At 49.8% G+C, this 17,283-nt stretch overlaps 2 protein-coding genes across 2 annotated transcripts in view; one reads left to right on the top strand and one right to left on the bottom strand.

The window, feature by feature from the left end:
* Positions 1–6,845: 6,845 nt before the first annotated feature.
* TIMM22 (translocase of inner mitochondrial membrane 22) lies at positions 6,846–15,429 on the bottom strand. Its single transcript, XM_039366943.1, has 4 exons — positions 15,048–15,429; positions 12,571–12,767; positions 11,363–11,435; positions 6,846–7,873 (listed from the first exon to the last, which is right to left on the bottom strand). Exons 1-4 carry the CDS (start codon positions 15,292–15,294, stop codon positions 7,797–7,799), a joined length of 594 nt encoding a protein of 197 aa, XP_039222877.1. The 5' UTR covers positions 15,295–15,429; the 3' UTR covers positions 6,846–7,796.
* Positions 15,430–15,566: 137 nt separating this feature from the next.
* Positions 15,567–17,283, top strand: part of SPECC1 (sperm antigen with calponin homology and coiled-coil domains 1) — a 164,463-nt gene continuing 162,746 nt past the window's right edge. The window contains exon 1 of the mRNA XM_039366939.1: positions 15,567–15,688. The gene's annotated coding sequence lies outside the window, so the exon portion shown is untranslated. The remainder of the gene's footprint in view (positions 15,689–17,283) is intronic.

The raw sequence follows: 17,283 nt of genomic DNA on the forward strand, positions 1-17,283 counted from the left end.
GGTGACTTAGGAGCTGTCTTTCTCTCTCCTTCTCCCTCTTTCCACATCCATTTGTTCGGGTCAAAAGACCAGAGAGAGGGGCCAGAAGCTGAGCAACGCCTTAGTATTATTATTATTATTATTATTATTATTTTAATTTTGTAAGCTGTACGGAATCCTCTACGTGCGTCAACCGGGCAATCCGTATAAATTTCTTAGTGAATAAATACAGTAGTCCTCGACCTAACGGCCTCGATTGAGCCCAGCAGTTCTGCTGCTAAGCGCGACGTAGGGTGTCGTGAGCGCATTGTGCCCCATTTTACGACCTTGCCACAGGTCGTTCAGCGAACTGCCGCCGTTGTTAATGAAATTAGTCTGGCTTCCCCCCCCCCCAACTTGTCGGAAGGTCGCAAAAGGGGAATTGGGTCGCGCGCACACACACACACACACACACACGCACACACGGGACACCGCGACCATCCTAAATAGCAGTCGGTTGCCAAGCATTTGAATTTCGACCGCGAGGCCGCGGGGGACGTCACGGCGGTTCGTTAAGCGTGAAAAACGGTTCTACGTCCCTTTTTTTTCCCCCAGTGCCGTTGAAGCTTTGAACGGTCACTGAGTGAACCGTTGTTAAGTCGAGGACTACCTGAAATAAAGACGACAACGGTGCCAGGCGCGCTGGCAGAGTTTGCTGGGCTTTTAAAATGCTCTTTTTAGACCGAGAAAAGCTGCTTTTCAATTAAGACCCTCGCTCACGGGATGGCCTGTTTCCCTGGGGGGGCCCTGCAGACCCCACCCCACCCCAGGACTACGTTTTCTTGCCAACTACCCCCCCCCCAACCAAAGAAGTTATCCCCACATCCGTCCCGCACATTATAGGCTACTTCTTCCCTCAAAGGGGCAGTTGTCAAAGCAAAGAACATCCGACATGAGCAGCGTGGGCAGGAAGGTGACGTGACACCGTGTTCAGGGACCAAATATATGTCGATTTACTTGAAGCTGGATTGCACTGCAAAATGTGACCCTTTTTTTGGCCACGGTTGTGAAGCGAATCGCTGCAGTCGTTAAGTGAATTGTGCAGCCATTAAGCAAATCAGGCTCCCCCCCCCCCCCGGTTGACACTGCTTGTTAGAAGCCAGCTGGGAAAGGTCACAAAATGGGAAATCCTACGATATCCCGGATGTTGCAACTGTTGTTATGTATGTGCCTGTTGTCTAAATTTTGATTGTGGGAATGGTGTAACCGTCGTAAGTGTGAGGACAGGCCATAAGTGTGAGGACCGGTCGTAAGTCCCTTTTTTCCCCCAACACTATTGTAACTGAACCGTTACTAAAGGTTAAGTGGAAGACAATTTGTGTTTGTCACGCCTACATGGCATTTAGCTCTTTGGCTAGAAAGCCCCGTTTATAGACAGAATCACCCCTACGAAGAAGATCTAAGACATTTCCCCTCCCTTGTTGTGTTGTGTACAGTCACAACTTTCCTTTTTTTTTTTTTTTGGCTCCTTGAGATAAAGTGGGAGGGAGGGAGAAGAAACTGGGGCTCCGACTGGACGAGACACTTGGGAGCGACATTGGAATTCAGAAATATATACACAAACACACAGACGTGTTTGTGCGTAGGTGTATTTGCAAGGTGTGCGTGCGTGCGTGTGGGCGTGCGTGGTTCTCTTCTGTTGCAGGTTTCTTTTTTTTCCCTGTAGATGACAAACTTCAGTGGATAAAAAACAAAAAACTATGTCTAAAAAAGATTAAAAGATGTTCATAAAGGCAGAGGCCATAGGTTTGCAAACATGACTTGGGGTGCGCTGTTGTTTTGGACCCACATCTCACAACCACAACGACTTCGGCTCCACAGGCTCACTTGGGTTTCGCGTTCGGGTTCACACCGGCTAGAGGCTCCTGCGTGACAAATACACCCGAAAGGAATGGGCTCACACCACACGTAAAGGAAGACAAAGATTGCCAAGGTTCACATGAATCCAACAGGCTGTGTGAATACAGCTAATTGTGGTCGAGTTAACGACCGCAATTGAGCTGAACGTTTCTGTCGCTAAGCGAAACATTTGTTGAGTTGGAAGGGACCTTGGAGGTCATCTAGTCCAACCCTCTGCTCAGGCAGGAAACCCTGGCCTATACCATTTGTGGGTTTGATTCTGGGGATGCTGCAAAACTTTCACAGGACACTTTCTTTCTGTGCCGTTGTAACTTCAAATGGTCACTAAGCGAACGGTCATACGTCGTACGTATTCAACCATCGCAAGGGCAATCCTTACCGCTGGAATGTCCAGAACAAAATCGGACCAATTTTGTACAACAGTTCGTTTAATGACCATTGAAAGTTACAACTGAACACTGAAAAAAGCGACTTATGACCGTTTTGCACACTTAACGACCGTCGCAGCTTCCCCGTAGCTTCGCGTGATCAAAATTCAGAGGCTCGGCAACCGACTCGTATTTATGACGGGCGCAGCGTCCCGGGGGAGGGGGTGTCACGCGATTCCCCTCTTTTGCGACCTCTTTACGACAAGCAAAGCCAATGGGGAAGCCGGATTCGCTTAACGACCGGGTGACTTGACTTATCAACTACAGCGAGTCGCTTCACAACTGTGGCCAGAACGGTCGTAAAACGGGGCAAAGCTCAGTTAACAGAGGTCTCACTTAACGGCAGATGTTTTGGGCCACGTGGCGGTCGTTAAGTCGAGGACTGCCTGTGTTCTGCTCCTACTTTGCCTATAGAAGCTGGGATCTGCAACTCTCCTGTCCTCCTAGGACAATCCACCATGTGAGGGTCATAAGAAATGAAAACCACACCAGAGCTTAATTAGGCAACTTGGCAATTATAATAATTCTCTTAATGAGGGTGGTTGCCATGGAAAAGGCAAGGCGGATGGTTTTTGTGGTCCTGCTGTCGGGTGTCCCTTGAGACGCCTGTTCGCACGGCTGGTTTGGGTCTATAAACCGGCTGGGTGTCAGGAGCCGAACCCAAGATACGGGCAGTCCTCGACTTAATGGCCCAAATTTTCCCTTGCTGAGCGAGACAGTTCAGTAAATTTTGTCCCGTGTGACCATCTTTTTTTGCCACAATGGCTAAGAGAGAGGAATCAGTGCAGTTGTTAAGTTACTCGCATGATGGTTAAGCGAATCTGACTTCCCTTTTGTGAGAAGGTCACAAAAGGGGGTCAAGGGGACCGTCGTAAATAGGAACCCAGTTGCCAAGCGTTCGAATTTGGATCTCATGACCCTAAGGCAGGGGTCTTCCAGCTTGGCCCTTTGATGACGTGTGCCTGTCTGAGGAATTCTGGGAGTTGAAGTCCACAAGTTATAAAAGGGCCAAGTTGGAAGACCCCAGCTTGTGGACTTCAACTCCCAGAATTCCTCAGCTAGCGTGCCTGGCTGAGGAATTCTGGGAGTTGAAGTCCACAAGTCATAAAAGGGACAAGTTGGAAGACCCCAGCTTGTGGACTTCAACTCCTAGAATTCCTCAGCTAGCGTGCCTGGCTGAGGAATTCTGGGAGTTGAAGTCCACAAATCACAAAAGGGCCAAGGTTTGAAGATCCCTGTCTTAAAGCATCCTGGCTGAGGAATTCTGGGAGTTGGTCCACAAGTCATCAAAGGGCCATGTTGGAAGACCCCTGCCCTAAGGGATGCATTGTCCCTTCTTGTGCCATTTGTACGCTGGACCAGTTGAAGCTTCCTGGGTGCTTTTCCAGGGCAGTCCCCATGTAGGGTGCATTGTAGTAGTCAAGCCATCAGGTGACCAGGATATACTGTTGGAAAGACTTCCCAGTTAAGGGACGGGCACAACCGTACATCAGATAAAGCTGTGCAAAGGCCACAGCTGCACGCCCAGAATGGGCACCATTCACAAGTGAACAATCCTACACGGAGTCTTCGGCTTACGACTATGAATCTTGAGCCCCAAATTTCTGTTGCTAGGTGAGAGGGCAATTACATGAGTTGTGCCCTATTTCTTCAGCCCAAAACTTATGTCGCTAAGCGAGAAATTGGTTTGAGTTTTGCCCCACTTTACCACCTTTCCTTCACTGTTGTTAAGTGAATTGCTGCGGGGGGTTGCAGTGAGGAACACCGTCATTAAGTGAATCCGGCTTCCCCCGTTGACTTTGCTCGTCAGAAGGTGGCAAAAGGGGGCCGCGTGGGTGACGGCCACAACGGAGCCCAAGATTCCGTGTCGCTAAGTAAGGAATGTGTTGAGTGCGTTTTGCCCCATTTTACGACCTTTCCTTCGGTGTCGCTAAGTGAATCGCCGCCATTAAGTTAGTAACGATTGCGGCGAATCCGGCTTCCCCGTTGACTTTGCCAGTCAGAAAGTCAAAAAAGGGGATCGCGTGACCCGGGGGGACGACACTGCGACCGTCATAAATATGAGTCAGTTGCCAAGCATCGTCTGAATTTTGATCACTGGACCGTAAGGATGCGGCAACGGTCGTAAGTGTGAAAAACGGTCAGAAGTCACTTCTTCCGGTGCCGCCGCAACTTCAAAAGTCGTTGGACGAATTGTTGCAATCAAGGACAACCTGTTTTGTGACCGTGACCGCGTAGCCAGTGTCAGGGAACACGGATGCCCTTCCCCGCTTCTCCAGCGATGCCCTTTCCTTCCTCTGCTAACTCGGTCTTCTGACGGAAGGAAAAACAAGCCTCAAGGTGACCCTAGTCCAGGGGTAGGCAACCTCGGCTCTATTATGACTCATGGACTTCAACTCCCAGAATTCCTCAGCCAGCATGGGGAACTATGGCCCCCTTTATGACTGGTGGACTTCAACTCCCAGAATTCCTGAGCCAGCATGGGAGAACTATGGCTCCCTTTATGACTCGTGGACTTCAACTCCCAGAATTCCTCAGCCAGCATGGGGAACTATGGCTCCCTTTATGACTTGTGGACTTCAACTCCCAGAATTCCTCAGCCAGCGTGGCTCAGCTTGGAAATCTCCCTTTCCCCTCAGCATGGCTGGCTCAGGAATTCTGGGAGTTAAGTCCACGAGTCATAAAAGAGCCGAGGTTGCCTACTCCTGCCCTAGTCTGTCCCCACATTTATTTTAAGCCGTTTGTCCCTATTTAACCGCTGCCAGAAAGACTCCTTTCCATCACTATCCTCTTTGCAGGCAGGGCGCACCGTTTCCCTGAAAGAGTGTCGTGTTGTGATTTCTAACACACACACCCTGCCCGCTCCATGTGTGGCTTATGTAAAAGCATTACATAATGCGGTTGCATAATGGGGGGGGGGAACAGATTTTGGGGGAGTGCCGTTTCCCTTGTTTCAACCTACTCGCCTCCCCAGAGTTGGCAGAAAAAACAATTGTTCCCCCCCTCCATTTTCCAGGAGTGTTTCCGACATGCGGGTCTGCTCAAAGCCCGGGTCAAATGAGTCCACTCTCAACTAGATGGCAGGAGTTATTGCTGGAAGATGGATGGGATAAAAGAAACTTCCAATTCAAAATTCAAGGAGAGAAGCAACCTGGAATTAAGGAGAAACTTCCTGACAGGGAGAGCAATGAACCAGTGGAACGGCTTGCCACCAGATGTTGTGGGCGCTCCGTCACTGGGGGGGTGTTTCCAAGAAGAGACTGGATAGCCACCTGTCTGGAATGGTCTAGGGCAGGGGTAGGCACCCTTGGCTCTTTTATGACTGGTGGACTTCAACTCCCAGAATTCCTGAGCCAGCATGGGGGAACTGTGGCCCCCTGGATGACTCATGGACTTCAACTCCCAGAATTCCTGAGCCAGCATGGCTCAGCTTGGAAACCTCTCCCTTTTCCTTCAGCATGGCTGGCTCAGGAATTCTGGGAGTAGAAGTCCACGAGTCATAAAAGAGCCAAGATTGCCTAGCCTGGTCTAAGGTCTCCTGCTTGAGCAGAGGGCTGGACTAGAAGACCTCGAAGGTCCCTTTCAGCTCTGTTATTTTGCTATCCATGCTGGAAGACTCCCACTGGATCCCCTTCCAGATCTTTTGAGGCACAATCCCTAAAGAATGCTATAGCAGTATTTACCATATGCTATATAATATATTAGAGCAGTATCTTTAAGGGTTATGATACAACAATCCTTAAAGCAGTGGTTCTCAACCTTTTTAATGCCACGACCCCCCAACCGGTCGTAAGTCGAGGACTACTCAACTGGTGCAGCACCGTTTGCAGAATGGGGCTTTTGGCGGGCTCAGCAGGGCAGAGACGGCCTGAACCATTCCTATTGGCTTTTGAAAGCCAATAGAATTAGACTCTATTCAAGAGAGTCTATCCTATTGGCTTTCAAAAGCCAATAGAATAAAAGGGAGTAGCACAGCTAAGGAAAAGCGGGAAAAAAATGGCGGACTGCGTTGTTTGGGGACCCCCGTGAAATGGTCGTTCGACCCCAAATGGGGTCCCGACCCACAGGTTGAGAACCACTGCCTTAAAGGATACTAGAGTAGCATTCCAATATTTGAAGGGCTGCCCCACAGAAGGGGTCAACAAACTCAAACACCATTAAGCTAGTCCTCAACATACGTACGTTGATGATGTCACTAGTTAAGGGATCGAAGGCTAAAACATATAAGGAAAGGCTGCTGGAATTGGGTATGTCTAGTTTAATGAAGAGAAGGACAAGGGGGGGGGGGACATGACAGCAGCCTTCCAGTATCTCAGGGGCTGCCTCAAAGAAGAGGGAGTCAAGCTAGTCTCCAAAGTACCTGAAGGCAGGACAAGAAGCAACAGATGGAAACTAACCAAGGAGAGAAGCAACCTGGAACTAAGGAGAAACTTCCTAACTGTTAGAGCAATTAACCAGTGGAACTCCTTGCCTTCAGAAGCAGCTCCAACACTGGAAGTTTTTAAGAAGAGACTGGACAGCCATTTGTCCGAAATGGTATAGGGTTTCCAGGGGGTTGGACTAGATGACCTCAAAGGTCCCTTCCAACTTTATTTATTTATTATTATTACCCGTCAAAAACAACCTTTGCTGCAAATATTACATTTGTTTAGTGACTATTTGAAGTTACAATGGCGCGGAGAAAAAGCGACTTCTGATCGTCTTCCACACTTAACGACCGTCGTAGCATCCCCAGGGTCAAAAGTCAGACGCTTGGCAGCGGATTCATATCTACGATGGTCCCAGTGTCCCGGGTTCGTGTGATTCCCTTTTGTGACCTTCTCGGAAGCAAAGCAAAAGGGGGGGGGCGGATTCACTTAACAATCGTGCTGCTAACTTAACCATGGCAGTGACTCCCTTAACAACCCTGGCAGGAAAGGTCGTAAAACGGGGCCAACGGAAAAGTCGTAAAACGCTGAGCCACACAAACACGTTGGGATTCAATTGTCGTAACCTGAGGACGAATTCCAGAGGCGGCTGGCAGTCGATCGGCCGACACCGTCAAGAGCCCCCCAGCTGCCATCTGAGTTCCAGCCACAAACTGCTGAACATTTACAACTCCAAAACCTCTGAAAATTGAAAAAACTGTTCCCGTTTTATTAGCCGGTTACCACTTGACTGTGGGTAAAAAAAAATGTGGGACACGTTGGGAAAAAACAACGACAAGGCAACGTTTTGTGTTCTTCCCAATCCAAACGCCGGCAGAACTTAAAAGATACTCTTTTGGGAGGGAAGGGCGATAAAATATAAAATATCCCAGCTGCTCGTTTCCAGAATCGAAGCAGAAGGTCTCAAGAGCTGACCAAGGGGGATTCTTCCTCCGTGGTTTCCCTAACCGTGGCGGGTTTGGGATTCTCACCGGCTGGGTTAACGGGGGGCTCGAGATGCCCACCGGGCCTGCTGTCCCTCCGCAGCCGAGATTGGAAGGTCCTGGTTGGTAGGCCCCAGCTGCTACCGTAAGTAGTAGTCAATCACTGCGGAGAAGGCGGCAAAGCCCCCGCAGCCGAGGACCCCGGCTTTCAGGCCAGCTGCAAGGAAACAAGGAGAAGAAGTCAAGCATACATTTGTTTACAATTCGGGTGTTCGATTTACAGGTAATCCTCAACTTGCGACAGGGGTCCCCAACCTGTGGGCCGTGGCCTGTTCGCAACCAGGCCGCGTGAGTGGCTGGTTGGTGTGTGTCGCGGGTGCTCGGGGCCCCACTCACGCGAGCTTCACGAGTCCTCTCGGCCTCACGTGCGTGAGCAACATGCTCGTGCATGCGTGTCAGAGCATGCAGTCTTATTGCGCTGAGATTACCCGGGAGGAAACACAGTAAACTGTGGTCTATATTAAATGGTGGTTTATCTTACGCCAGTGATGGCGAACCTATGGCACGGGTGCCAGAGGCGGCACTTGGGACCCTCTCTGTGGGCACACGTGCTGTTGCCCCAGCCTTGCCTCCCCCTGCGACCCCCTCCTCTCCAGCAGCCCCCCTGAAGGAGAGCCGCCCCTGAGCGTAGCCCACGCGGAGCAGCGGAGCCAAGGACATGGCAGCCACGCAGCGTAGACAAGACTCTGCCCTCACACCCCATCATGCAGTTGATGCTGCAGGGCGCGGGCAGAGGGTGTGACCACCATAGCGATGTTGGGCTGCCTGGGTGATCTGCGGTGGGTGGGGTGAGTGGCCCTGCGGGCAGGTGGGGTGGGGGATGGGGGCAGAGCGGGGGTGAGGCAGGGGGCAGAGCAGGAGCAGGGCCAGTTTTTGGGCACTTGGTCTCTAAAAGGTTCGCCATCACTGTCTTACACTATCTACCATATCATACACAAGGAACAATATACAAACACCTGTTAATACAGCAGGCTCCAACACATAGCAGTTACAGCAGGAAATAGGAGAGAACACAGCAGCAAAACCTTCCCTTTTATACAAAAGCTCTTAAAGGGACACAGACCCTGCTGGCTCTTAAAGGGACACAGACCCTGCTGGCTCTTAAAGGGACAGAGACCCTGCTGGCTCTTAAAGGGACACAAACCCTGCTGGCTCTTAAAGGACACTGACCCTTCTGGCTCTTAAAGAGACACTGACCCTTCTGGCTCTTAAAGGGACACTGACCCTGCTGGCTCTTAAAGGGACACAGACCCTGCTGGCTCTTAAAGAGACACAGACCCTGCTGACTCATTCCCATCATTACATCTTACATTACATAAGCTGGTTAGCTGTTAGAGCAATACCTTGACACTCCTCCCAGCTGGCTCTTAAAGGGACAGACCCTGCTGAGTCGTCCCCATCATTACATCATACATCTCACATGCCTTCCCCTCCTACAAAACTATCCTCTCTTTTCTCCCTCCACCTCTCCAGGCCGCCAACCCGGAAAGCTTGAGGAACTCTGACTTAGCGACCGGTCAAAGTTACAGTGGAACGCCCCAGAGCTACTGACGACCCAGTCTAAATGTTCCAATGGCTGTTTCCCCCCCCTCCCTGGGACCTTGTGATTGCATTGGGGGCCCTTAGCAACCAGCCCACATTGATGGCTGTTGGCAATATCCCACGATGGGTACAATAAGGGGTTCACTTAGCGACCGTGTTCACATAACAGCCACCATGTTCTTTGAATGGCAGCATTCACTTAATGACTATTTGAAAAAAAAGCCGTAAAATCAGGTGTGCTTGCTTAATGACTGGCAGAATTCACAACCGTAACTCTGGGCTCAATTACGGTCATAAGTTGAGCGCTGCTTGTATATAGCTACCCATCTCATTTTTACGAGACTCTAGGCCACTTACAGTAAAATACACAACATTAAATGAAAATAAAACATAGCAGCCAGGCACCGTCTAACCAATCATTAACATAGCCCAGAAATGGGCTCCATCCTATGCCTGGGACACCAGGTTCAGGGACAGAACCAGGTTTCTAGGCCTCATGAAAGGTCAAATGGGAGAACCTTGCTGGCTCGGGTATTCTGGGAGCTGAAGCCCGCCCATCTTAAAGCATGACTGGCTGGGGAATTCTCAGAGGGTAGGTCCACCCATCTTAAAGCATGCTGGCTGGGGGATTCTGGGAGTTGAAGTCAACCCATCTTAAAGCAGACTGGCTGGGGGATTCTGGAAGTGAAAATCCATCCATCTTAAAGCATGGCTGGCTGGGGAATTCTGGCAATAGAAGCCCACCCCTCTTAAAGTCTGCTGGCTGAGGAATTCTGGGAACTGAAGCCCACCCATCTTAAAAGCATGCTGGCTGGAGAATTCTGGGAGCTGAAGTCCACCCCTGTTAAAGCATGTTCCCTGGGGAATTCTGGGAGTTGAAGTCAACATGTCTTGCCAAGTTGCCAAGGTTGAGAAATACTGGGTCAGATTCATGCACCACAGACCATCATGGTTTACGTTGGCTTTATTTCTTGGTTCACCCACCATTTATAAACCTCATTAGGGAAGGGTACCCCCAGAAGCTCTGAAGAAGGAACAGACTCCAAAACTGCTGTAGCTCTCCCCCAAAAACCCAAAGGTGCTTTTCCACAAGCCAATTGGGCTTTATTGGGGTTTTTTTTCCCCTAAAAAAGGTCTCATCCAAGAAGCTTCTTTAATTTCAAGTCAGTTCAGTTTAGCACAGTGGTTCTCAACCTTTTTAATGCCGCAACCCCCAACCGGTCGTAAGTCGAGGACTGCTCAACCAGTCGTAAGTCGAGGACTACTCAACTGGTGCAGCACCGTTTGCAGAATGGGACTTTTGGCGGGCTCAGTAGGGCAGAGACAGCCTGGACAATTCCTATTGGCTTTGGAAAGCCAATAGAATTAGACTCTATTCAAGAGAGTCTATTCGATTGGCTTTCAAAAGCCAACAGAATAAAAGGGAGGAGCACAGCTAAGGAAAAGGGGGAAAAAAATGGCGGACTGCGTTGTTTGGCGACTCCCGTGAAATGGTCGTTCGACCCCAAATGGGGTCCCGACCCACAGGTGGAGAACCACTGGTTTAGCAGAACCTAAGAAGCAAAACATTTTCAAGGAAAAAAATTCAAGAAGAATCCAGTTGCCTTTTGAAAAAGCGCCTTTGGGACCACCACCGTGGCCTGGATGATTTGAGAATCTCCATAGACACAGCCCCCCCCCATTTTTTTTTTTTTTTAATCAATCCAGTTCAACATAAAGTGCTTACTCAGAGATTAACGTTAGGGAACATTAGAGCTTGGGATTGTAAAAAGAGAAAAACTCTGCTGGCCCAGCTTTTAAAAAAATGAAATAACTATAAAGATTTCCACTGCCAACGAGGCACTTGCCCCGTTTGAACCCTGCTTAATAAGAAACTTCCTTCCCTCTTGGCGTCCCCGGGAGACGTGTCAGCTGCAAATCCCAAATCCCAGAAACAGTGGCACGCTGCCCACGTTCTGGCAAGCCCATCCCTCGGCTTCAGCCAGCAGCAGCCGCGGTTGCGTGCCAAGCACAGCTTCCTGGTAACAGGAATGCCTGGGCCCCAGTTGCATGGTGGAATGTGCTCCTCCTGGAGCTTCTCCAACGGCTGGAAGGCAGCACTCACCTCTGAAACCGATGGCCCCGCCGGTGATGCATCCGCTGGTGACGCTGTTCTTCCAGTCGGATTTGCCTCGGTACTAGGGAAGCAAGAAAGAGGCTGTCAAGGCCACCGTCCGCAGGGATCGCTCCTTTGAGCATCTCATCCAACACTGGAGGTCTTTAAGAAGAGATTGGACAGCCCTGGGTCTGAAATGGTAGAGGGTTTCCTGCCTGAGCAGGGGGTTGGACTAGATGACCTTCCGACTCATTCTATTCTATTCTGTTCTTTCATAATTCTATTCTATTTTCATTATTCTATTCTATTCTATATTCTATTCTATTCCTCATTCTCATTCCTATTCTATTCTATTTATTATACTATTATTCTATTCATTATTCTGTTCTGTTCTGTTCTATTCTATTCTATTCTATATTCTATTCTATTCTATTCCTCATTCTTATTCCTATTCTATTCTATTCATTATACTATTCTACTCATTATTCTATTCATTATTCTGTTCTGTTCTGTTCTATTCTATTCTATATTCTATTTCCAATTCTATTCTATTCTATTCTATTCTACTCTGCTCTATTTTATATTCTATTTTATTCCATATTATTCTATTCTATTATATTCCTATTTCTATTCATTCCTAATTCTAATTGATTCTCATTCGATTCCATTCCATTCTTCTAAAAAGTGAGGCTGTTTTTTCCACTTTCTGGTTTTTATTTTATTTACCACAGTTCCCCCATGCTGGCTCAGGAATTCTGGGAGTTGAAGTCCACCAGTCATGAAGGGGGCCATAGTTCCCCCATGCTGGCTCAGGAATTCTGGGAGTTGAAGTCCACGAGTCATAAAAGAGCCATAGTTCCCCCATGCTGGCTCAGGAATTCTGGGAGTTGAAGTCCACCAGTCATGAAGGGGGCCATAGTTCCCCCATGCTGGCTCAGGAATTCTGGGAGTTGAAGTCCACGAGTCATGAAGGGGCCATAATTCCCCCATGCTGGCTCAGGAATTCTGGGAGTTGAAGTCCAGGAGTCACGAAGGGGCCATAGTTCCCCCATGCTGGCTCAGGAATTCTGGGAGTTGAAGTCCACCAGTCATAAAAGAGCCACGGTTGCCTACCCCTGGGCTAGACATACTTAGCTCCCTTTCCCTCAACCCTTCATCGTACGATTTAGCCTCCTTACCCTTTTATCAATCAAGATCAAGACAAGGAAGTTACTCACAGATTCCACCAGGCACTCAGTGCAGGAGAACATGGCACCCACAATGGCAAAGTTTTTGGCGTACGACATGCCCCGTTGCCCCATATCTTTCAAGACCTCTCTGGCTGTCGGTGTGCGGTACGGATCCTTCGGGTCAAATCCCACGTTGGTGTCGATGCCAGCGGTGAACACGCCAAAGGCGCCCCCCAGCACGAAGCCTGGCAGATCAGAATCATAAAGCAGTCAGTCAAAACGATGGACGCCTCTCTGGACAGTCCTGCAAACGGGGGTCAAAAGGCTTGCTTTCGTGCTCCTTCCACTGTACAAGATTGTCACATAGACAGTCCTTCACTTACGACCACAATCTGAGCGCAACATTTCTGTTGGTAAGCAAGACAGCTGTTCAGCGAGTTTTGCCGCTGTTAAGACAGTTCTTGACATAGCTAAGTGAATCCCTGCAGTTGTTAAGTGAATCATTTGGTCATTAAGTGAACCTGGCTTCACCCAGTCACTTTGCTCGGAGATGGTGAATTCTAGTCCTGCCTTAGGTAGGAAAACCAGCTGGGTGACTTTGAGCCAATCACCAGGAGACGGTGAGTTCTAGTCCCGCCTTAGGCATGAAAGCCAGCTAGGTGACTTTGGGCTAATCGCTAGGAGACGGTGAGTTCTAGTCCCACTTAAGCTTGAAAACCGGCTGGCTGACTTTGGGCCAATCACCAGGAGAGGGTGAGTTCTAGTCCCGTCTTAGCTATGAAAGCCAGGTGGGTGACTTTGAGCCAATCATCTGGAATTCTGCCTTAGCCATGAAAGCCTTTGGGCCAATCACCAGGAGAGGGTGAGTTCTAGTCCCGCCTTAAAGCACAAAGGCTGGCTGAATAATTTTGGGCCAATCCCCCTGTCTCTTTCAGCCCAGCCCACCTCATAGGGGAGTTGTTGTGAGGAAAGCAAGAGGATGAAGCAGCATTGCGTGTGTTCCCTGCCTTGAGTTATTTACGACAATAAAAAAGGGTCAATAGACAAGGACAGTAGCTAAATTTCATAAATTCAATAAAAAGAGAGAGAGCTAATTTGAGAAGAGTGGCCAATAGTTAAATTAATGCAAGAGTCTTCAAACTTGGCCACTTTAAGACTTGTGGACTTCAACTCCCAGAATTCCTCAGCCAGCCAGTCAGCTGGGTTGTGGACTTCAACTCCCTCAGCCAGCCAGCTTGTGGACTTCAACTCCCAGAATTCCTCAGCCAGCCAGTCAGCCGGCTTGTGGACTTCAACTCCCAGAATTCCTCAGCCAGCCAGTTGACTTGTGGACTAACTCCCAGAATTCCTCAGCCAGCCAGTTAGCCAGGTTGGGGACCAACTCCCATGATTCCTCAGCCAGCCAGTCAGCCGGCTTGTGGATCAACTCCCAGAATTCCTCAGCCAGCCAGTCAGCCGGCTTGTGGACTTCAACTCCCAGAATTCCTCAGTCAGCCAGTCAGCCGGCTTGTGGACTTCAACTCCCAGAATTCCTCAGCCAGCCAGTCGACTTGTGGACTAACTCCCAGAATTCCTCAGCCAGCCAGTTAGCCAACTTGGGGACCAACTCCCATGATTCCTCAGCCAGCCAGTCAGCTGGCTTGTGGGCTTCAACTCCCAGAATTCCTCAGCCAGCCAGTCAGCCGGCTTGTGGACTTCAACTCCCAGAATTCCTCAGCCAGCCAGTCAGCCAGCTTGTGGACTTCAACTCCCAGAATTCCTCAGCCAGCCAGTCGACTTGTGGACTAACTCCCAGAATTCCTCAGCCAGCCAGTTAGCCAACTTGGGGACCAACTCCCATGATTCCTCAGCCAGCCAGTCAGCTAGCTTGTGGGCTTCAACTCCCAGAATTCCTCAGCCAGCCAGTCAGCCGGCTTGTGGACTTCAACTCCCAGAATTCCTCAGCCAGCCAGTCAGCCAGCTTGTGGACTTCAACTCCCAGAATTCCTCAGCCAGCCAGTCGACTTGTGGACTAACTCCCAGAATTCCTCAGCCAGCCAGTTAGCCAACTTGGGGACCAACTCCCATGATTCCTCAGCCAGCCAGTCAGCTAGCTTGTGGGCTTCAACTCCCAGAATTCCTCAGCCAGCCAGTCAGCCGGCTTGTGGACTTCAACTCCCAGAATTCCTCAGCCAGCCAGGGCTGGCTGAGGAATTCTGGGAGTTGAAGTCCACAAGTCTTAAAGAGGCCAAGTTTGAAGACCCCTGAATTAAGGAATGAAAATAAAATAACTTAAAACACGTTTTCCGGCTAACTACACCTCCCATCCTCCCCACCCACTCCTGGGCGCCCAAACAGGACTGGCACACAAAGCTGCAATTCTCGCCATGGCCGCCAGGGGGCAAGAAAGAACTGCAGATGTTTCTCTCTGCCACCCTCTAGCGGTCAACTGGAATATCGCAGGCGTGGTGGGTGAGGGATGCTGTAGTCCTGGCGAGGCAGAGGGGTGAAAAGTCGGCCTTCGAGGCCCCCTCAGAAACACCCACCGCCGACACAGGCCAGCGCCGCCTTGAAGGCGCAGCTCTCCATGGCGCGCTCGACCATCTTCTGCTCGGGACTCTTGACGGGCGCCGGGAAGCCTCCGAGGACGCCCGGCGGGAAATCCGGCCTCGGGCCTCGCTTTTCGCCCACCAGGTAATCCAGCAGGAGGCTGTACTGCAGCGGCACGGCCGCCTCCGTCGCCTTGCCGGCTTCCTCGGGCTTCTTCGGGGCCTTGGGGAAGGCCGCCGCCATGGTCGCTACTTTCCCCTCAGAACGCGAGGCCTACAGCTCCCGTCATGCCGTTCGCCGCTCTCCCCGGCTTTCCCAATGGGGGAAAAAGCCGCGGAGCGTCATGGGACATTTAGTCCAATGTCCAAAAGAGAGGGAAAAAAAATTCATTTGGATTCGAGTGCGCAAGCGCACCTCTCATCCAATCCCGCTGCTTGTTTTCAGCCGGACTACTATTCCCGGCGTGCCTTCAAAGGCCGATGCCCGAATTCGCGCTCAATGGACCGATGGGAGGTGTAGTTTTTAGTGGGCTCGGGCATCTTTGACTTGCGCGAGGTGGCCCCCTACCGGAGCCGTTGCAAAGGGAAGAATTGCAGAAAGACTGAGCATCTTTAAAGGACAGGTGAGGCGGCTCCAGGTAAGAAGGAGGGGGAGGGGGTTTTTGCTGGAAGGTGAAAGAGGCAGCGGGGGGGGGGGGGATTTTTCCCTGGGGGGGCTTAAGGATAATTTTAGACAATAATTGTGGTGGATGATGCATTCTGCAAAAATTGTTTCTGTTTATAGCATCCCTGTATGTAGTTAATGCAAATCAATTTGGGAATCATTTGCTTGCACATCTTAAATCGCTGCACAGCTTGATCTTTTATTCTTATTTGTAGAGCACCCTCTGAATGCATGGTATTTTGCAAAGGATTTTCCAGACAAAAAGGCTTATTTCAAAAGCCCCTTAGAGGACAGAATGGGGTGGAATAATAGAGTATTAAGGGCCTAACAAAGCAGGTTAGGAAAATCTCCAGGGCTTAGACCAGAGAGATGTATTTGTGCAGTTTTATTGCGGCAGATAAACAGAGGTTAACGGAGGGGTGTAGTCATTGCTTGCTGTTGCTGTTCTCTCAACTTCCCAATTTAGCTTACAGCCCTGGGATCTCCTATAACCCCCATCCAACTACTGACCAGATCCAAAATATGTTAATCAGCAAAATTAGCCAAGGTTAACTAGAGGCTGCCACCTAGCTGGAAAAAGTAAAATAACAATCTTGGATTATGGTATTCTGATTGCTTACATATTAATAAAGTATATCAGTTGGAAATATTGTTCCTAGGTTACTATCTAAACCAGGGGTAGTCAACCTTGGCTCTTTTATGACTCGTAGACTTCAATTCCCAAAATTCCTGAGCCAGCTTAGCTGGCTCAGGAATTCTGGGAGTTGAAGTCCATGAGTCATAAAAGAGCCAAGGTTGACTACCCCTGATCTAAACGGCAATAGATCAGAGGGCCTACATTCACATGGTTACTGATTTTCTGGATTTAGTTCATTGAAACCTTAGCCCTAACAAACAAAGAGAGCCTGGACTTCCCATTTGGAAGCTAACAATTTTAATAGTGGTGTGTGAACACTACCATTGTGTAAATTTAATTAAGAGGAAGGGAAGGGAAGGGAAGGGAAGGGAAGGGAAGGGAAGGGAAGGGAAGGAGGGAGGGAGGAAGGAAGGAAGAAAGGAAGGAAGGAGAAAGGGAGGATGGAAGGAGAGAGGGAGGAAGGAAGGAAAGAAGGAAGGAAGGAAGGAAAGAGAAAAGGGAGGGAGGGAGGAAGGAAGGAGAAAGGGAGGAAAGTAGGAAGGAAGGAGAGAGAGATGAAGGAAGGAAGGAGAAAAGGAGGGAGGGAGGGAGGGAGGGAGGGAGGAAGGGTAGGAAGGAAGGAGAGGGAGGAAGGAAAGAAGGAAGGAAGGAGAAAAAAGGAGGGAGGGAGGAAGGAAGGAAGGAAGGAAGGAGAAAGAGGAAGGAAGAGAGGGAGGAAAGAAAGAAGGAAGGAAGGAAAGAGAAAAAGGAGGGAGGGAGAAAGGAAGGAGAAAGGGAGGAAAGTAGGAAGGAAGGAGAGGGAAGGAGGAATGGAGGGAGGGAGGGAGGGAGGGAGGAGAAAGGGAGGAAGGGTAGGAAGGAAGGAGAGGGAGGAAGGAAAGAAGGAAGGAAGGAGAAAAAAGGAGGGAGGGAGGGAGAAAGGAAGGAGAAAG

This window comes from Crotalus tigris, unplaced genomic scaffold, assembly GCF_016545835.1.
Source record: "Crotalus tigris isolate CLP2741 ecotype Arizona unplaced genomic scaffold, ASM1654583v1 scf7180000020497.760770, whole genome shotgun sequence".
Taxonomy (NCBI): Eukaryota; Metazoa; Chordata; class Lepidosauria; order Squamata; family Viperidae; genus Crotalus; species Crotalus tigris.

What these genes read in the sequence shown, in the direction of transcription:
- TIMM22 (XM_039366943.1), bottom strand. Translation starts at nt 15,294, where the DNA reads ATGGCGGCGGCCTTCCCCAAGGCCCCGAAGAAGCCCGAGGAAGCCGGC. An exon ending in CTGAGTGCCTGGTGGAATCT is followed by an intron (nt 11,436 to 12,570) that starts GTGAGTAACTTC and finishes TTGCTTCCCTAG; the next exon opens with TACCGAGGCAAATCCGACTG. An exon ending in CGGGGCCATCGGTTTCAGAG is followed by an intron (nt 7,874 to 11,362) that starts GTGAGTGCTGCC and finishes GTTTCCTTGCAG; the next exon opens with CTGGCCTGAAAGCCGGGGTC.